Source organism: Agelaius tricolor, unplaced genomic scaffold (assembly GCF_023055355.1).
Source record: "Agelaius tricolor isolate 1412-34295 unplaced genomic scaffold, bAgeTri1.0.p SCAF_10, whole genome shotgun sequence".
In the NCBI taxonomy this organism is placed as follows: Eukaryota; Metazoa; Chordata; class Aves; order Passeriformes; family Icteridae; genus Agelaius; species Agelaius tricolor.
Window position 1 is genome coordinate 25,848,560 of NW_027269270.1, and position 22,150 is coordinate 25,870,709.

Sequence of the window (22,150 nt, forward strand, 5' to 3'; positions counted from 1 at the left end):
AGAGCATTTTGAAGGCTGTAAAATGTCCAAATTTCAATGGATGAACTGCAGAAGTGGGTGAACCTGTTCTTTTAATATTTATGCAGCACTACTCCTCAGAGCCTGAGACATAACAGGCTCAATGGAACATTATTAACACAATTAAAACAAAAAATGCAAATATAGAGGAATCAGGCCTGTGTAGGTTTAAAAAAAGGACCAGGAAGGTCTACATTGACTACTCTTCTAAAATCCAGACTTAACAGTCTGCTAAATAGTAAAAGGCAAACCAAAGATGTATTCTAAATAATGCTGAGGAATGGTAAGACAGAAAGCCAATGAGCAATCACGGATGGATCACACCAGGATCACACTGGGCTCCACATCCTCATCAGCTCACTCTAACTAAAGGAGAAAGAACCAGCAAGAGTCAAACAGATCTTAATCAAACAGATTAAGACCAAAGTTTTAATTTGTGAGCAGCCAACACAACAGAAGAAATGTGGAGGTATCAGGACAGAATTTAGAGTTTAAGAATAATGGAGAACAAAATAGTAAAATAATTAACACTAATAGGAAACTGTGCCTGGACTAAATTAAGAGAATTGGAGAAGGAGTGACTCCCTAAGAGCAGCTATGCAACCTGCTTCTAAAATTAATATGTGAAAAGGAGCTGCAAATTTTATTTGAAATGAAAATGATTATGTTTAAAAATAGCCTACTGTCAACTCGGTAAACTCTTTAGTGAATTGATTTATGTTTTCTCAGTTATTCCATATTTGTTAATGGACTTTGTAGGAGTTTTTGAGAGAAAGACACAAAACACAGCTCTCTTCCTCTCAGGTGCTGTTAAAACAGTTTCTGAATATATAAACACTTCTTAATCAAGTATTCAAGACAAATGCAGCCAGTTCAACAGCTATTTAGTCAAGATTATTTAGTGCTAGATCACTGCAACTCTATTGCAAACTTGAAGTTACACAGCTGACTTTTGGCTCCTTGGATATGCCCGAGGCTGTTACGTCTCTGTTACTCATAGTACACAACCAGTGCCTAAAACCATATGACTCTCTGTTCTCTGAACATTCACTGCAATTTTACAAGTGAGAGCAGGGTAGAATGAGGTATCAGCATTCCCTTTGCTCTAATTTCAGCACAGCATTACTCATTATGGATTAGAAAAAGCCAGAATGTATGTACTAATCTTTGAGGGGTCCCCAGTTATTTCTGCAGCGAAAGGATTAGGGAATAGCTACAACTAGCATATGATCTGCTTTCTTGTTTTAGACCTACAACTTTACTTTTTCTCCTTCCCCCTAAAAATTCCTCTCATCTACTAATTGTCTGAAAAAATTTCTTTTCTAAGTGTACATTCCAGAGTTATGATAATATGAGACTTCCACTTTGAAAAAAGGGCTCCAGTGATGAATTTGGTCTGAGTGATCACCAACTACACCTGATCAATACGGCCAACTTCCTACATCAGTCCCAACAAAACTCTCCACAAAGCTCTCCTGGCTCTCCTTTGTCCTTTTTCATTCTTCCACCCCTGAAGTTTTGCTGAAATATCTCATTCTCTTTTCAGTTCAAGTGAAACCACCAGCATATCGTAACAGAAGATGCCCAGGGCACACACACTGAGGTGTGGAAATGTACCAGCAGAAGGTAGGAGCTCTCACAGTTTCTGCTCTCTCCTGTCGAGGTTGGTGACCTGAATGAAATTGAACTGGCATTTCTAATCCTGCCAGAGATACTGAATGGTAGAAACACCCCTGATCTCCAAAGGAAAATAAATGCAAGGATTTCTGTAGACATGAGCTGCTCAAATGAGCATTATGAATGTCCCAGATGACCTGGGCCAATTGCAAAAAAGCCAGCTCTGAAATGAGCCGGTTCACAGCTTATTGCAGACTACAAAGGGCCTAAATCTACTGAAGAGCTGATTTGCAAGAAAGTCATAGCACATGTGGCTCTACCTACATAAATGTTATTAATAAGACTTGAAATTAAGTATAGAAAAACATTATAGGAAATCTTGATATTCAACATCTGTAATTTTCTAAAACACCCTTTTCTGATGAAAAATAAGTGCCTCATTTGACTTTAAATACTAAAATATACTGAAGCTAGTTTGTGTCTGCCTGTCACAGTCCATGAAATCATACCTTCAAGCTAGGACACATTTACATAGTGACATATCCATCATTTGGGACACATTGGTTGGAAAAAAACCAAATCTATAAAAAATTAAACTCATTATTTACAAGCTAAATAGGTTGAATTTATTAAGAAATCCCCTCCTTTCTTGCATTAAGAAGATAGGGGTAATTTATTTGCAAGTAGGCAAAGGACAATTCAGACTTGTACACCTGGCCTAAAAAGTGAGTGTGTGGGGAAAACCAAATAATTTTCTTCCAGTGTAATGGACTCAAATGCCCATGATGATGAAGTAATTTTAATTAAGAAAGGCCCAAACATGAGCCAAGTAAAGCAACTACATCTATGCACAGTAAATAGCACAGAATTATTTCCATTGCAGGTGTAAAGTGCTGTGGCACTTTCTACAAGGTAAGGCTCCAGCAAATCTAACTCTTCATTTAAAGCACAATTATTCTACCAGAATAAAATAAAATTAAATTCAAAACAACTCTTCCAGATTTTGTAGGAATGACAAGATGTTCAAAGCACCAAGTTGCCTTATTTCAAAGATACGTTAGCAACAGGAGACTACAACTTGCTTACAAGATTCAGACGTTTCAAACATGGCAAGGAAACACTTTTAAAAGTATGGAGCTTGTGTAACTGCCCTCTCTACACAGCTTGCTCCCATGGAAAGAGGCATCCTTACAAATACCTAGAGAGATGCCAAAGATGATAAACAACACCTCCAAAACTCAGGACACTGATTGTGGTTTTCCTTGCTAGAAATTGCTTCCCACACTGCTGCCACAAAGCTTTGCTGTACAGGATCACAAAAAAAGCCATACTGCTTTGTCCTTTTTTTCTGACTCTTCTTGTGTTTCCTCTCTTCTCTTGGAGTTTTATTTGTTCTTTTTTATCCCTCAGAAATATTCTGTTCTTTTAGTACCCTAATATTCCACTTGAATAGGACGGGACTCCTATCTTCTTTGAGCGGGAATTTTAACTTGAAGGTAAATATAACTAATTGGTCAAAGGGAACAACCTTATTTTTCACAGCCAACATACCTGAGCTGAATTTCATACTGCCCTGCATGACGGGACTGCACATTCCTCAAGACCAGTGTGAAGATATCTTCATTTTGCAGGATTTCACATGCTGTTCCCGGCATTATTTCCTTCCCATCTTTAAACCAGTGAACAGTGGGGAAAGGATCCCCAGCAATGGCACAGGATATCAGGACATTTTGCCCAGGAGCTGCTGTCACTGATCTCGGTTTGCTAATGAACCAGGGCTGAATACCATCCTGAGGTTCTGCAGTTTACAAACACAGTTTACAAGTCAGAGGAAAATGCCAAGCTTGAATGTCACCACTAAGCTAACTAATTTCAGGGAAGGTAATCACAGGCAAGGAAAGTTATTTTGAACATGCATGGTATAAGTTTTTAATCTGAAAATAAGTCAGACTTTAATTTTGGAAGTAACTTGTGTTCATACTAAAATTAATCATTTACTTGGCACTTTACTGGCTTGATCCAAGCTTATATTAAGAACAAAACAAAGGGACTTTAAAGCTGCCCTAAAAGGAATCTTGGAGATTTGTCCTTTGAGAATACGGGTAGAAATAGCTTTAAGGGCAAGTAACAGTACTATGACTGCTGTGCAGTTGAGAGCTCATGCAATAAATCATCGTTAACAATTGCATAAAATTGCATTTAATATAGAAGACTGACCCCAAGGCCAGATCTCAGGGGGGATTGGAGGACAGAGGAAGGTCTGAATTCAGAGCAGACAGTGACAACAGACTAAACAGCTCCCTCAAACACTGCAGATAAGACATTCTACATTTAAAATAATAAAAGTCTCACATGGATTTCCACTAATTCTCAGTAGTGACTATGAGGAAATGTCAATATTCAATAATACTAGAAGTCCCTGTCACAAAGGTTGTGTGTGCCCAGTCACAGGAAGTCTGTAGGTACTTGAGTGTTTGCTGTGGGGTTAACATCATGTGAGGAGATTTAAGCCAAATTTTTTGCAGCTAGTTCTCAGATTGCAGAAATCATATCTTCCTCACCTGCTACCACTACAATGCTAACATTAAAGCCAGGATACCTAGCTCCTAGAAAGCTTTTTCAAAGACTAAGGACTTCAATTAGAAACAAAAAACATATTAAAAGGTTTACTTTAATCCATAGTTAAGTAAGCCTGATAGTTGTAATCTAAAGCTGCATTTAGCAGAAGTTTTGCACTGTCCCTAGAAATAGGACTCAGGAATGCATTTTTGAAATAGTAACATAATGTTCCAGAGTGAAAAGATTTTTTTAAAGCTGCTTCTGCTCAATATCCTTTTTAATTCAGATGCAGAGACTGAGAACTTGAGCGTCCTTCACAACAAACCTTATAAACACTCATGTATTTTAAACAGACATTCCTCCAGCACATTAGAATAATACATTTCTTTCACCATTTTATAAGGTGAAGAGGAACTTTCTACCTTGAACTGTCAATGTAGCCTGTGTTTGACTTTCTCCTACTTCATTCCAGGCTTCACAGGTGTATTTGCCTGTGTCTTCAGGAAACACCTCCTGGATGTACAGACTGTACTCATTGCCTTTCTTCTCAAAGTGGAAATCTTCTGTCTCCTGGATTTCTTTCCCATTATGCAGCCAGATAATTTCGGGAGATGGGTTAGCTAAAAATAAGCAAGCAACAAAAATCTGAGGCACACGCAAAAAACCCCACCATATGTCAATTAAAAAAAGGAACAAGTTTGGGGGTTTTTTTGCCACCTGATTCTGTAATTTCATCTTCAGAACATTCAGGAATTTCTATTATTAACTCTGTCAATGCTGTGTAATGTGAAATGGTCTGTGTTATTCTGATTAAAATACAAATTAATAAGGGAAGCATGCATAAAGCACGAGAGGGAGAATGAGTTCTAGACACCACAAAGATGGTTATTAAGAGTTTCTGATACCAAAGTTCATATCAAGACTGCTCTTTCTGCAGCACTAATCTTAGCCCAGCTGACAGGAACTCAATCTTTTTTGGTTCACAACAAAAAACAAGTCCATTTCAACAAGAGGACCCATATTAAACTTATATCATTAATCATTCTAGTCAAGAAACTCTTCTACAGGTCTGAACATGTTAAAAATGGACAATATTCAGCCACACTGAAGATCACATTTGAACAACCTAGCTTTTAAAAACTGGTTCCTAGAAATATTATTTCCAAATGCAAAGACAACTGCTAAAAATATAAAAAAACCACACACTTTGCAGCAGGATTTAATTCTTTTATGTAACACTGTTATATAGCAACACACCTGATACCTCCACAGTCATTATCACTTGACTTCCATCCATTACTTTTAGGTCAGTCAGGCCCTGAAGGAAGATGGGTGCAAAAGTCTTGTTTAACTTTGCAGCCTGTGCATTCTCTGACTTCTTGCTGCTCTTCTTTTCTGTGAAGTCAAAAAAAGAACAAAAGGGGTCGCTTACTGGAATTTTCAAGACAAACTTTAACTGACCTTAGGCACAACATGATTTCAAGACAGTGGTTTTGCTTCAGCTCTCAGAAGGCAAAAATAACTGAAACCACCTAATAAAGCTTTTTTGCCTTGCCAGTATTCCAAGCAGAAAGACAAGAAATAGGAATGGAACTGTCCTCCTTCCGAGAATCCTCTTAAATCATTGTTAACAGATATCAGAGAGTATCACTGAGAAATCACACTCATTTTTCCCCAAGTACACATGCTCAGGTGAAAAAAAAAAAAAAAGCAAAGCAACCCAAAAACTTGTAACCAAAAATTCAGTGCCTGTAATGACTGCTAAATTAATTTGAAAACCCTAGGGGATGTTACAAGTTGCCATTGCTGTGATTGATGAGCTAGAAATGCAAGCTCACTGCAGCACAGGATTTGTAACTCTGTAAGTAATTACAAACCATTACAAACCATTTAGATTGTTAGATGGTCAATATCCAATAGGTTTGAGGTCACCACGCTCCTCTCCTTTACTTCAGCAATTGATTGATGATAGGAAAGACTGAAACCTGAGTTATCAATATATATCAGAAAACTGTTGGATTAGGGCTTTAAAAATTTTTCTTTTGAGGCTGTACAATCAAATACTGAGGGAATTTAGAATTAAATAATCCACTCTTCAGTCTATCTGTGATATGCTGTTTCCACTAGCCACAGCTATTCAGAGGCTATGAAACAAGACTATTTAACTGTGATCTATATGGTACACTAGACCAGGAAATATACTCCTGCTCTAAAAACCTGAGCAAAGACACTTTTGAAGCCCAAACAGTGATCATGACCAAATATAAAAAGTCATAAATATTTATCAGTCCCTTGGATACACTTTTTGTTTGGTTTAGCTTCTTTTCAGACCTCTTATGCCTTGCCTTTAAAATTCCAGCCCTACGTACATGTGAAAATATTTTTATTTTGTTTATCCCTACCTTCAAAATTTTCAAAGGAATATCAATCTCATCCAAAATAGTATTACAGAAAGTGCCAGGCTGGAGAAAAACCACAATTCATAAAATTAGTGATTAGAAAAAAAAGGCAGCAACTGAACCTCCTGGAGGTAAAAAGTTAAGTTTGTTCTCGGGTAATTTGAGCTCAACATAAATTTGGAAGCAGCGTGGAGGGGAAGTTTTTCCTCTTCTCTAGCAAAGCTTTTTCTAGCCAAAATCTTGTCTCACTGGCTCATGCTGCAGGTCTTTTCTTGGCACTGAGCAGGGAGACATTGATGCATGTGAGAATGGAAATATGGGACCTGAGCGAGACCCATTTGGATTGGTGCTATGGAAGCACAACTCTGAAATTCCTGATTCCCCATCAGACCACACTGATGAGCCTTAGGGCTTCCCACAGCACCTGCTTGGAAGTGACTAATGCTGTACAGAAAATAGCCTGGAAGCTGGGGGAAACTCATCTAGAGAAATAAACTCCTGTGGTTCACCACAGCCCTCAGTTTTGTAATGGTTACTCAGAGAAACTGCTGTACAAAGCAACATCAGCACATGCACCTTCACTGCTCTAATGTCTTGCAGGAAATCCCTTTGTCCCTCAAAAGGAAACTGTGTCACAAAATGTGGGGGAAAGAAGAAATCCACATAATAAAAAAAGGAGGAAAAGAAAGGAAGAAAAGGAAAAAAAAAAACAAATAAAATAGTAAGACAGGAAAAAAGCATAGGGGAAAAAAAAGAATGAAAAGTATGGATAAAAAAGGGTTCTTGTTATCCTTTTTACTGAGATAACTGGTAACACTGCAAATCTAGAAGGCAGATATACAAGAAGAGGAAAGCAGGGAAAGAAAAACAGAAGCAGACTTGTGGCTCTAGACCAACAAAGAAATCATGGCTAAAACAACCAGTATTCTTACCCAAACATGTGTCATCAAGGATATAGCAAATATATGACTAATAAGTCTGATTTCATGGCAACTTGAACAGGGTTTCTTCAAAACATAAGTGTCCCCCCTACTCTAAAAATATATAGTTTTAAAGGGGATCTCTAATCTTATGCTACTGTTGTTTAGAAGTGTATGTTAATCAGTAGCATTTTGTACCAACAATTTTATCAGAATATCACAAAAATCATCAAATATTTCTTGATGTAGCAGCAACAATTAAAAAGACTTTAGTTGTAACCCATAAATGCTATTTCATTAAGAAAACATGGGGGCTGATTTAATTTTTTTTCCTTTACTTGAAATTTGATGTTATGGACTTCTAGACTTAGAAAAAATTCAAGTTATCTACTGACAACTTTAGTTTCTCACAGATGTTTTACACAAGAAAATGCAGTCCATTTTAATTCTGTTATTTAGTCTAAAATCATTGCATTTTCTCAGAGGGACTGGTACAATCATGCAGAGGCCAATTTACAAAGCCTGAATGTTAACTATTTTCAAATTCTTCTGAAGCTTGTAAATGCTTTTAGTTGTTTATTTATGATAGCACTATGCAATGACTCAGTGTTTGTCTGATGAATGCTTTAACATTTCACAATTTTATGAAGTAATAGCAGCACTCTACATATAATATACCCAAGGGCTCCTTCAATATTAGCCTTACAGGTCTTTTTTGGAAAAACAACAATAAAATTGATTTTGGAGTGAAAAGATGGGATGCTGATCATTTGAGATTAAGCAAATAACTCTTATTCCTATTTATGTTGAAAAGACACTGTGTGATTTTACTTCCTTTTGAAAACACCTGGCTTTATTTTGACATTAAAATATTGAAAGGAAAATCGTACACAAAAAGCTAGAAACTGTTTGCAAAAGGGTGGCTTCAAGTGCAACAAACATAGAAGTTCACGTTCCCTGGCCATTGCTAGGTGCTTGCTGGTTTCATACATCAGGAACAAAATCCATGACCTGTACCAGAAAAATAGTAGGGAAGCAGAAATGAAAACAGGACACAAATAACAAACTGCACAGAAAGTCCTGGCCAGGATTAGTGCTTGCTTTCCCTCATTCCTCCAAAGTCCCTTTGACCATATAAACTCTGCTGGGGTTCAAAATCCATATGTTCTCAGGGAGTGCTGGCTTCAGAGCCCAAAGCAGGAGGACAGGAGGAAAGCAAGAAGGCAGAGGCAAAGCTCCAGCTGAGATACTGCAAGTCACTGTGTTTCTGGCTGCAACATCCTCTTTCATAACACTGCAGGGTATTTCTGCTGCCAAAACTATGGACAATAAAAGTACAGCACATCTGGCACCAGAAAGGAAATCTGGAACCCAAGGAAAATTTTGTTTGACATTAGCATAAAGGCATGACTTCATTATGTATCTATGCATCCTCAAGCTTATTCAGCTGGATGTGAAAAAAGAGGAGATCTGATCTCTGTCTATTATGCTAATGCTCTCTAATCACCTATAATAGCCATTTAATAGCTCCCTCATCACTCTTAATTTTTATTGCTCTCACATAGAAGTAGGTTCATCTCTAAGAATGAAAACAAAGAATATAAGAGTCAACACACAGTTACTAAAAATTCCTCTGTCAGTTAATTTTCTCTGTCCCTTTCCCTTCCTCAATCAGCTTCTGATAGTGCACTCAATTCCCTCAGTTCATGGGGGACATCAGAGAGCCCTACCTACTGCTCCTACAGATGGCCTTGATAAAACACAGGTACATTTCAATGACTTCTTTTCAGAACTTGTGTCTAGTGTACTTTACTGTAGCTTACAAAAGCTGCCACCATTTTATAGCCACAGCTGTTGGTTTTACACAGGTCAAATAGTGTAAGATAATATGGAAGAGAACTATGATTTTCTGAGAGACATCTCACAGAGAACAATTTTTTGCACAGAGCCTGGCACAATATGTAAACCCAGCTGGAGCCTTTCTAGTGGACAGTGATCTCTCTGTCATTTCAAGACGTTTTTGATAAGGTGTTACACAGATAGATTTAAAAGTCCATCACAATCCCACTTAAAAGTTTCCTGGTTTTTGCCTTTCCCCAGGCTTTAATATGCATGAATGTTGGGAAACAGCAAGTAATAAGATGCACAACTCAGTGGGAAACACAGCCTGGGAGACCAGAAATAGTAAGCAAAGCATGTAAATGGTACTTTTTATACCCACATATATTTTCAACAAAGCAAAAGGAATATAGGCTTTTCCCACCACATTCCCTTACCCCTGAGGGTTCATTTTTTATTAGAAAGGCACTCTAATAAGCACTCAAATCTGTTTAAAAAAGCCACTTACTGCATTAAATCCATAGAGATTAAGGAGAATTTAAATTCTTTCAATTTCTTAGGAAAAATACAAATTCTCGGCATATTCAAATGGCAATGGGAAAAGATATATTATCTTTGATATAAAACTATTTCTACTAATCTCTTATTCTGTGCTCCATGATTTATGTAATCCAGTAATATAATCTATCTACAGTGACTACAAATATGGATTATTTATTAACCTGTATTATTAGAAATTTAAAGTGATAAAAAATGCTCTCCTTTTATTTGAATTTTCTCAATACGGGTTTTAAAGAGTCCTTACATAAATGTAACCTCTGCATATCTGCAGACTGGAAGTTATTGCAAGAGGAGTCTTAATGTTAACTGTGGGTCTAAACCAAAATAAACTTGCATTTTGTAAAGCTTTGATCTGGATCAGGACTTGGGATTTCAGCATATTTGTAAACATATTTATATTGATAAGCAATGGTGAATTATTGAGCTGAAGGTGCATATCTAATAGAAAAGGGGAAAATTCATGCTGCACTGAAGAGTTAACCTAGTACAAGTCAATTGCACAATACACCTGTACCAGTTTAAGGGCAATTATGCAACCAACTATTTAAATTCTGAGCTAAAAGACACAGATAAATCTATATCCTTGAGAGAAGGAAAAAAAGAATCAGTAATTGCATAGTGCCATTCCCCTTCCCAGATTTGCTGCCAAAACTGAAGAAGAATATCCATATGAGGATGCAAACCTTAAGAAGGTTTCCAAAGACCAGATCTGGGCTTTACCTGGGCTGTAGTCAAACCAGTTAACATTTTATGGACATCATCTAGTCTAGGAAATTTTCTTGTTCATCTGCCTACCCTGATGTACTGAAGGTACATGTGAGCTGCAGAATGCTGACATCTCCTGTTGAAATATCAGGACTTCAGCATGCTGAGCACTGCACAGAATCACACAATAACTGAGTTTGGAAGGAGCTTCTGGAGATTGGCCTTTCCAGCCCCCAGCTCAAGCTGGGTCAGCTACAGCACAGCATTTACACACAGCTCCAGTGCACCAACTCAGCGGCCAAGGCCAGGGTTACAACTGGTCACAAGTCAAGGACACACAAAGAATAGAGAGTTTGCTGCCTTATGTTCAGAACACTGCAAAACCTCGCAGTGTTTAGTCTTACAAGAGGTTTAATTATACTGGAGGAATCTGTTTGCCAGCATTGTGAGGTTGGCTGCCAAGCAATGCCTGCTCCGAGCCGTGCGGAAGGGCTGCCTCGGCAACATTTACCATTTATGGTGCTTAAATATCAGTCTGGCTCACAGGCCAATAACTCAACTGAGCTGAGGAGAATGCTTAACTCACAAAGCTCTGTGTGAGCAGGCTCAGAGAGAGAAGCACCAGATTCCACTAAAACCTCTCAAAACAAGACTTGGGTTCACACACAGATCTCAAGTTTGAAACGAGTTTCACATCCTCAAATGTTTTTGGTGTAAACAAATCCAGCCATTACTAAATCTTAAGCTAACAATGCTATTTGTAAAGTTAAGAGATTTTATAGGGCAAAAAATTTATATGAAGACACACATTTGCCTTTCTGTAAAGTGTCTTTGCCTCAGGCCTGAGGCATAACATTTTCTGAGAGTTTTTCGAAAATTCAAAACTTGATTTATAATGGCATAAAAATGTATCAGACCTTTGTGCTCCTGAGACATCTAGGAACATTTCTGCTTTATTAAAGATCTCAGGTTAGTATGCCATTTTGCAAACTTAGGTCATGAGAACTAGGTGTTCAATGACCTAGCAATGTTATTTACACATTTACCTCCCATCATTTTTTTTTTTTTGCAATTATAGTCTGTTTTTTTGTAAATGGATGGTAAGATTTAAGAGCTGGAGCAAGTTATAGTCTGCATGCTGTCTCCATGCTGTCCAAAACTGAGCTGTGCATGACACAGAAAAACTGTTAACCTAAGACTGACAATGCCCTAAGCCTGTACCAGTCAGGGTGGCTGGGGAAATGCAAAGGAGACCAAGTTCCACTTTATCTTGTCTGGAAATCTTTGTTTTAGTCTGGGCTAGGCTTCAAGCTCTATCCTGCAGCTCCATGTATGCTCCTTCTTTCCAGGGTCTTTCCTTTGTATGGGATACCACCAGGTCAGCATTTTAACCTCTTTTGCCAGCTCTGTTCTGCAAACAGTTGTTCCAGTGGAGCAGTGGAACAGGCTCCCCAGGGAGGTGGTCACAGCACCAAGCCTGCCTGAGTTAAAGAGCCATTTGGACAAGGCTCTCAGGCACAAGGTGGGATTCTTGGGGTGTCCTATGCAGGGCCAGGAGCTGGGCTCAATGATCCTGATGGGTCCCTTCCAACTCAGCACATTCTACAATTCTGTGCAACTGAGATGGCACCGCAGAAATCCCACTATCAAAAGGCTGCACCAGTAAGAATCATGGTGTGAGTGAATAGTCAGAATAGAACAGACTGTCTCAGGTGAATGGGGTCTACAAGGATTATCTAGTCCAGCTGCCTGGCCAGTTCAGAGCAGACCAAAAGTTAAAGCCTGATGTTAGGGACAGTGTCCAAATACCCCTTAAACCCTGAAGGGCTTGGGCCACTGATCACCTCTCTAGGAAGCCTGTTCCAGTGTTTATCCACCCTCTCAACAGATGATTCCTGTTGATCATGTGTCACAGTTGATTTAGGGGTAAGTTTCTTCATTTCTTTCTTGTCTTTTTAATTTTTTTTTCTGTCAGCATCTCACCTTTTAATTTCATTTATAAGAAATGTTAATGCAATTTCTGACATTTAAATTTTTCTTATTCTGCATGCATTCATCCCTCATTTTTATTCAAATTTGGTTCCCCTTTTTCTGGAAATGATTTATAATAAGAAACTGTCTTTAGAGTGCGTTTTTTATATTGATGTCACATCTTCTATTATTAAAAGCTTTCACACGTGTTTTGCTTTTGCCTTTCAGTTTTGGTTTCTAGCTGGCATTCTGTTCCACATTTGGTCTTGAGGTCCTGCAAGAAGGCAATTTAAAAAAAATGACCCCAAACTTAGAAGGGCTGATCAATAGCTATTGATGAACCATACAGAATGCTGGACTGAGCTCTTTGGTGCACTCCTGAAAGCTTTGCAACAGAGTTCTTTGATGCTCATGACATTTTATCTCTGACTTTTCAATACAGTAACAAAAGCCCTCTCCCTTTCACTTCGTGCTCTGAAACCAATACTTACAAAGACAAGTGGTCCCACCCAGCTACTGCTCTGGAATGCCTTTTGGCCATTTAATAGGACTAGACTGGCATATTTTGTAAAGTCATCTCTAGTCATTTATGTTATGCTTGAAATAAAGCAAAATGCTTTCAAATAAGCAGTGACTTTGATAAGCTGTCACAAACATTTCATCAGTGTTGGAAAGTAAGAGTGTTCTTTGCTTACCTTTGGCAGAAATATGGATCTCAGAGAGACAGAGCTGTGGCCTCCCAAAGAGAGGCTGCTTACTGCAGTGATAACCTTCTTTAAACGATTAATGTCTAAGAAGGCTCCTTCTGAGACAGAAAGAAAAACAACCCACGACCTGAAGAGAGCATTTCTCATGACTGAAGGAAAAGATTCCTACCTGAAAGGTTTTCTTCCACCTGGTTATATTTTATGGTCCCACTCACACCAGATGGGAGAGTGCCAGGAACAAAACAAACTGGTTTTTCAGACAGCATCTCCCTTTGCTGCTCAGATAAACTGGCTGCAGCAGGGACTGTGGCAGGCTTTCAGGTGGCTCTAATCTGCTCGTGCAGTGACCAATGAATGACTACAGTAATCGGCTTGGAAGGGCTACAGGCTGCCCAACATAGACACTTATGCTGGGGAGGCTGCATTGGGGAAAAAAAAACATGAACAGAAAGTGGTGGGGGAGAAAGGGGAACAGATGTGAGCCCAGGCAAATGCACTGCTGGCAGGGAAAGAGAAATGAGGTCAAGAGCTAATAAGCAGGAGCAGCTCTATCTGCTGAATAGTGTCCGCTTACAAAGAATATTAGGCCTGTATTAAAAAAGAAAGAAACAAACAAAAAACCAGCAGTGTGCAGAAAACAAGCATCAGCAGAATGTGTGGCTGCAGAGCATTAGAGCCCACAGGAGCACTGTGGCTGCCAGCCTGCCCTGCTGCTCTCACTGCCCACACCTCATGTTCTCCATCTTAGAAACAGCCAGAGGTGCTGCTGCCTGGGGCAGGGAGGCTGCGGAAATCTCAAGGAGCGTGCAGTGGGTCAGGTATTTTGCTTGTCATTTACTGCAGAGCTGCAAGGCAGAGGACATTCTCCTAGGAGTCCCAGCAAGTGCTCTAGCTTGATACCATACCTAGAGAAAGCTGGACCAGGCAATCACCTGCCCCTCTGACATGCAGTCTGTTTGCAAAATAAGAGAAGCTTCCCCATGCAGTATTGATGTGGTTTGGCACAGCAGAGCCCACTCTCCCTGCAGTCCATAATCATGTGTAGCACACCCAGGTACTGGTGTGAGTGTCAGGTAATTAAACATCCCTTTGACACATTTTTTCTACAGGTGGACCTGACCTGTAACTCCTTGTCAGTGATCAGTTAACTGTCAGACAACCACAAATCAGAGGGCTTATCTCAGAAATGAGGCAGACCTGAAGAACTATCACCATTTCTGGGAGCTGGCCTTACCTTCCAACTACACCAGTTATTACTTCCATCTGTATTGTTTTTATACTCTGATTGTCATAGCTTCAGCAAAACAGTAACACCAACTCACTACACATGTGCATCCAGAGTCAATTAACTTTCCCTCACCTCAGTTTCCTATTCATAAAAAACTGATTAAACTATTCAACCACCCGGATTAAAAATGATTAATAAATTCATAATAAATAATTTCATAATTTATTCATAGCCTGATTAATAAATTCATAAATAAAACTGAGTATCTGCAATCCCCATCAGTGTATAATCACCATATATTTCAGGTGACCTGAATGTACTCTGGAAATTCCTGTTAAGAGCTGGTTGGTTTGCTTGTTTTTTAAAGTTGGATGCCTGGCGTATTTAAAAATGGCTTGTATACCTATTTTCATATCATAGAACAATAAGAAAATTGTAATATGAAATGTGAAAATGTGAACACCAAATACAATAGCTTGCATACACAATAACAGGAACAAATCAGTCATGCACATGTTGTTTAAAAACTTTAAAAATAAAATGTACATCAGCCCCAAAGCCTCCCAAACTTTGATTTTCCTGTGTGTGGAAAACAGCAAAAAATGCGTAAGAAAAAAAATAATCCTACATTTAGTAGCAAATGGTGCCAGTTCAGGAATTTCTACAATTGAGTGTTTGAATAACACTGTTTCTCACCTCTCAGGCTTACAGGCATTAGGCCAGTGCACCCCACTCACTGGGAGGTTCAGTTAGAAATGATGCTCATGGTGAAGACATTTGTTAAGCTGGTTTTTTCCAGGGAGTCCTGCTCAGTCTCTGTAGCTCCTCTCTACCTGTGTGTCAGCTTTGAGAAACTGCTGACAGAGGGAGGACAGCTGTCAGGGCTCACCTCATCTACTTAGTCCTTTACAAGGCCAAAATCAGCTTCACCCTGATTAACTTAGTTTCTCCACAGACTACCTGATGGATCTACCCCAACTTACTCAGCCTTCAGATCACTTTCTTAAGCACAGAGATCTGAAGTGATCTGAATATGGTAATTTCTCACTTTAAATAAGCAGAAAAGTGATGAATTTGAATTTTTTAAGGACTATTACACTTCTATATGAATCCTATCCATATGAAATGTGGGATTTTTTTGATACAGTGCCAAAAGCCTCCTACAAACAGCTAAGTACCTTCACCCTTTTCCATACAAAACTAAGGAGTAATACTGAGGTTGCCCAGTGCTAGACAGAATTTATCCTGCTTAATAATAAGGAAGAAAATGACAACCATAAATGAATCTGAGACTGATGACTTAAAAGGAAAGTTATGCCACAATTAGCTTAGCTAATTATCCAGGGCCCAATGCAAATCATGCTGAAACTACTAGAAAAAAATCCCACTCTTGAATTTAACTGGACTTGGAACAGTAACCCTTTATTGGGCAAAGGACCTTTAAATGTTTCCTACAATAACTTCCTTTCAAAAAAACAAAGTAATAGACTATCAAAAAGGCAAAGAATTCACAGATTTTCTAATCTAAGTTGATTAGAAAACATGGTGTGTGGCTAGATAACATCTGTAACCTACTAGCAGGTAAAGGATCATCCTGCACTACAATTCAGATGTGAATTTAACTGTTTGACACTCACTATCCTTGCTGCTAACTTTTCTGAGTTATCTATGAGCTGAATTTCATTTAGAAAAATAAAATCAGTTTTATTGTTAAGAAAGGCTATTCACTCCAGGTAAGATTTTCCCAGTGATCAGAGTAGCTATGTCCCTTCATGAGATCCTTGCTGTGGTAGAGCAGCAAAGCCAAAAATGGCAGTATGGATTGAAATGTAGACCTTGACAGAGCTGTGTCCAAAGACCACAGAAGCAAGTTAAGGAAAAGCTGGATTCTAAAACTGGTCTAATACTGATGATATGCCAAGAACATCCATTCCTTCTTAGATTAAATATGGCTTACTTCTCACATACAAAAGGAAACTATTTCTCTAACAATGAATGTAAAAACTGAGCACTGCAGCAAACTTGACATCCTTAAATCATCTTGGAGACAAAAAGGACCTGGATAAGGATGGGTTATAATTCAGAAACGATTTTGCAGACTTTATTCCACAATGCAGTGTTTGGTCAGGTGAGGATTTTTGGTTTTCTCCCTTTCTGCACATACAACCATTTTCTGTTGTAATCTGTTTGCACAGGCTGAGCATTTAGAGAAGGCTTAGTAGCAGCATTCAGAGACTCGGAGAACTCTAATGCCAAGAAGCTTTTGATAGAGATTCTGATGGAAAAATATACACAAACAGATAAGAGATTTGGAAATTAGATTTTAAATTTGGTACTATTTTTGGCAGAAAAATCCACTTGATCTGAGGAAAGTTATTGTAATCCTCATGGCCACAGGGACATAATGAGTTCTAGGGAAGAAGACAGGATAGCTAAAACTGTAAAAATATTGAACATGTAGTTTTACAGCCTTTCATGTATGTTCTTAATTCTACTCTTATTCTTCCCCCTCCCTACTCCATGACTCCTAGAAAACAGAATGGGATGCAGATGAGAGAAACCAACTCCCCATGATGGCGGCAAAGCAGCCTTCCAGCCCAAACTGTGTGAAGTGCAAGAGGAATTCAACACAGAGCAAGAGTGACTCCGTGGCCTGAAATAGCTCAGCAGAGCACACAGGCCCAGGGAAAGGCTCCCGTGTTACCATTGCCTGTCAGCCCTAAAATAACTGAGAAATGCTCTGTAAGAGGGGACTGTCCCTTTGGTTTCTGAGTCCCAGTCAAGGATCAGAAAGCCCCAGGTCAAAAACAGCTCCCTTGAGGTGGACCACTCTTCACTGGCCTTTAGCTAATGCAGGTGAAATGCTCCTGAGAAATCATAATTGATAACTTTGAGAACAGATTAGTTTCAGGTTTATTTTACATTAATGTTTTCTTACTTCATGCCATTTTTCTGGAGTGAAGGGTGGAGAGGGGATGGTTATATTTCCTGCTTGGTGATCAAGAAATTAACTCATAGGTTTACCAGAATTACTTTGTTTTTATTTTAACCTTGTCATACAGAATAGGGCAGGCATAACACTAAAGAGCTGTAGACAAACACCTCAGAACACTGGTAAACAAAGACAAAACTTGAGATCACAGGGATCAGGGTACTTTTCCCACCAAACTGAATGTACAAATTTAGGGCAGGTATTATTTAGTCATAAACAAAAGGAATAGTTCCCTTGGCAGCTGTCCCTCAGCAGTCTGTTGGACAGGCAGTGACAAACTGCTATAACTTTGGGGAAAAATCATTTGAAGGTGAAAAATACCAAATACAGGCTTGATTGTAGAGGGAGGGAGAGTCTGAGGGAGGGGGATTGGAGAGGCAGGAGGGGATAATCTCCAGGCCATTAAACAAAACACCTGAATAGACTGATGCCAGGTGAGATCGAAAGAATAAAGACCATGAGATTGATGGATACTACCTCACTGTTGAATTTATCCATGGAATTCTGTCAGCTCTTGTCTTCATTTTGAATTCTTTCATGTGTTTGTTGAGATTCTAGCACAGAATTATGGCTTTCATGAACAAATCAATTCTGTCAAATCAGCACTCTGTCAGATTTCTGAGACAACAAGTCACCTCAATTGCTTACTACAATGTTCTTCTGGTACTTTCACTACCAAAATTCCACTTATTTAGAGTTATCTATCAGTTAGCTGATAGTGATAGATGTCAGTTCAGAATTATATCTGATAAATCTTAGCAATAGAACAAGAATATTGGCATTTGCTATCACAACTGCAGTCCCTGGCATTGGTCTCTGCTCTGCCTTTCAGGAGAAAGGAGAAGCATCTGCCTCCTCCCTGTAACATTCTCTGATGGGTGATATTGGTGATACTGCAGTTATTTTTTTTCTTTCAGCTGTCCAGGTCCTTTCTTACACTGGTAAACCTTTTCCTGAACAGCCTCACTGCTCTGTACACTAAGCCCTTGGGAAGGTCAAAGCACTAATACCTTTTTCTGAAATGTGGTTATTACTTTACACAGTACTTAAACACTTAAGTTGCACACACCTGCAATGGAGAGAAGAGGTACCCAGCTGACAAAAGCTTGGCAAAACATGGAATCTACTCACAACCACCTCTGTTAGGGATCCAAAGTTATTTTTGTTAAAAAAGATTGTGTGATTACAGTAATAACAATAGTCTGAGATATTCACCTTTGACTGTGACCTGAGCACTGCAAGATGCCTGTCCTATGTTGTTTTCAGCCAGACAGGTATAAATTCCATCATCTTCTGGTAGGGCATCTTGGACAGTCAGTTTTGCAACTCCATCTTCAAAAGTGGAATGGGCATATTGAATTGGCTGGTCTGCAGACAGAAAGGAAAAGAACTGACTTAGTACATCAGCCACAAATTTCAAAAGCACTTTAGCTTTCAGTGAAATCTGGATGCCTAAGACCAGCCAGCCTATGAAAGTGCAGAGCCAAATCCCACTCTGTGCACAGCCACTGCTCTCTAGTGACTACAACCAGCAGCATCCCAAGCACAAAGCACAGCATGGTTGTCAGACAAAGCTCACCACCAGATTCACTGCCTGCTACCTTGAGTAGCAGCAAAAGGGTAAAAGTTCATTTTGGATTCTCTTTCAGGTGGATAAGACCAGAACTGTGTGTTTGCTTCAGACATCTTGTAATTTCCCTGAAACTAGAGAAAATGCAGAGAAAGCTAGATGTGCAAAATCGGTTGGGCATGGAGAAGCACTTGAAGTCCTTCAAGGGGTATTTTGTAGTGGAAAACATTCCAAGAGAGACAGTAAAAGCTGCAATGGAACCAAGAAGCTGATTTAGAGAAGCAGTCAATCTACACTACAGTATGGCCAGTAACAGAAAGGTGCAGTCTCATCTATGGTGATGTGATTATTATTATTTTAAGAAACCGCTTCCTTGAATTGGTTTGACATGCTTAAATATTAGTATAGATGGCTTAAAGTTGTCTTGCAATTGTTTCAGGAACTGTCATGAGTCTCAGCCTTAACTTTCTGAAATGCTTCTGCAATCTGTTTTCCCAATATTAAATAGTTTCCACTACTGACTCATCTTTGGTTGCTTTCCCAGTGTATGCAATACTTAAGCCAGCCTTATACCTGTGCATAAACATCATGCTGGAAATAGAAATCATGGTCATCTAAGAGAAGAGGATGAAACAGCAGAGAAATTGTGCAGGACTGATCTGAAGGTGTCTGTTGCTCGGGAGTTTGTGGTTAAAAAAGATCAAAATTTATTTCATTGCCAAAATAATTTTAAAGCACACAGCTCTTAGGGTTTTATGAACCAGTTCTGCACTATGAACAGGATAAATTAAATGATGGGACAGATTTTTCTCTCATCTCTGATGTTCAAAGGAAGCCAACTCAGAAGGCAGTTATTATCTGTGCACTATCTATATGCATACACAGTTTCATTCTGAAATACAAACATATGCCAAAATCAGCATCATCCAATACCTGCATATATTAAAAATGTGGTAGATGATCTTCATCCTTTGCTTATAACCATCTGTTAAGTTAGTATATTTTCTATTGCATGAAAAATTGCGGTGAATATTTAATCAACTACCCAGAAGAATTTTAGAATAAAATCTTTCCAACCTTTGTCACAGATTATCTATTCTTATTACTAGCTCCTCTGAGCTCATTTTCACACAGACTGTTGGAACTATTACACTAAACCACAGTGTTTCTGCATGTGGGAATAGGACTACATTCAAATATGTACAGGCTGAGCTAAAGCCCAAGCAGACAAAGCTTTCTGTTAGAGGACAAGGGACACTGGACTGACTTCCTAGTCCACCTATAGAATGTCTCTCCTGACAGGGTCCTTGCATGGCATTCTGACATTGAAGGTATTAGTGGTGACAAATGATGCTATGATGCCATTCCAGAAACACACGCGGGATAAAAGCTGCACCATGAAAAGCAGAACAATGCCTTTATATTTCTGTTGTAGGTAACCAGATGAATAGGGAAAGTGTTCTGCATGGAAAAGCAAAATGTGGTCTCTTTACCATGTCCTCAAATTTTGCCAAGGGTCTGTTTCACTTCAGCTCCCAACGAAACTGGCTATTTTTTAGCATTATTCAAAAAATAGTGAATTCACTTACAGAACAGCCTTTTCATTAGACTCCAGAAAAAGAACACAAACATAGGAATAACCTGCAGCAAGACCCTAAGTTACATCCACAGTACTTATATTTTTATGTAATAAAAACAACTCTCCCAGTAGTGAAATGTTCCCTTCTCCAGAGGCAGAACAGTCAAATCCCCAGGACAGCTTGGCAGCAGGAACAATAACAAAAAATACCTTTCTGCTGGCATGTTATGCCTGAAGAAAGGAAATTTTCCCCTGGCCCATTTATTAAAAGCTTTCTGGACAAATCACAAAGCTATCCTAAAACCAAACACTACTGAGAATTGTTATGCTAAAGTCATGGTCATATTGTTCTTAAATTCAGCAGAAAGAAGTTCAATTAAACTTAAGAAGAAAGAAAACCCACAAAGAAAGCAATATGAATAAAAAGTTACTTAACAGTCATACACTCCTTATTCCTGCAATTGAAAAAGAAGTTAACTAGAAAGTATTTTAAAAAGATAAAGTAAATTGGAGTTACACACTAAAGTACTGTCACAGAACTAAAACACAGGAATTTTACTTTCAGGGAAGTTGCCAATAAATCTGAAAATTCAGAAAGAAATTTAAATAAAACATAGAATTGGAGAACAAAAAAACACCAGAAGGAGAAAAGAACCACCTTGAAAAAGTTGGGACAAAAGCTTTAATGGTAGGATTTGCAGAGAAGAGCAAGAGCTCGGATGAAACTCGTAGCTCAGTGAGGCAGCTCGTATTTGTGGACTCTCTATGAATATGGAAAACTACTCATCCTTACAGATGGTAAGAAGTAATTACAGACAATGCAGAGTATACATCATCTATGTTTTGTCTCACTTGACCTGAAGGAGAGGTCAACCTGTCTAATGCTTGGAAAATATTTTGAATTGGTATGCAGTCACAGCTGGTAAATAGTCTTGGTATCTAAAGTAGTACTTGGATGTAACATTGTACAAGTTGTTGCAAGTTCCTTTCAGTTCTCAGGTGGCGTGGAATCCTTGGACATTGGGGAAGGCAGACTGGACACCATGCAGCCTGTTCAGTGTCCAGGGATGGCCAGCCTGGAAGGGAGCAGGTCCTGCTGCCTCCCTTTATTTTATTTTTTTTTAATTTTTTTCTCAAAGCAGCCTTCTGTTCCTGCTTCTTATGATTGATAACTTGGTCTTTGCATTCATTATTTCACCAAGATATACATTCTTTCTCCACTATTCTGCTCAAATTAATTCTGGTTCGTTATCATTGTCATGCTTGGAAGACAACTTGAATTTGATATTTTCTAGTGAACTTTACACATCCTGTTGCATGTGATTTTTATTTCTATGTAGTTCTGCAAAAGTGCTGTATTTTGAACAGTAGTGGGGTTGCTCACAGCATGTTGCTTTATCCTCTGTCCTAACAGAGTTCAGTTGTGAATATAAAAAGCTTTACATTGCAGACAGGAAGAGCAGATGCTAACAAACCTTTTTTTTA

The 22,150-nt window shown here is 38.7% G+C and overlaps 1 protein-coding gene across 5 annotated transcripts in view; it reads right to left on the minus strand.

Moving 5' to 3' along the window:
• The window catches only part of MYLK (myosin light chain kinase), a 195,011-nt gene that overhangs the window by 77,686 nt on the left and 95,175 nt on the right, over window positions 1-22,150 (minus strand). For all 5 annotated transcript variants that reach the window (XM_071435291.1, XM_071435295.1, XM_071435293.1 and 2 more), the window contains 4 exons: window positions 18,732-18,884; window positions 5,452-5,589; window positions 4,617-4,814; window positions 3,187-3,433 (listed from right to left, as the gene is read on the minus strand). In XM_071435291.1, the coding sequence (XP_071291392.1) occupies window positions 3,187-3,433; window positions 4,617-4,814; window positions 5,452-5,589; window positions 18,732-18,884 (736 nt within the window). The remainder of the gene's footprint in view (window positions 1-3,186; window positions 3,434-4,616; window positions 4,815-5,451; window positions 5,590-18,731; window positions 18,885-22,150) is intronic.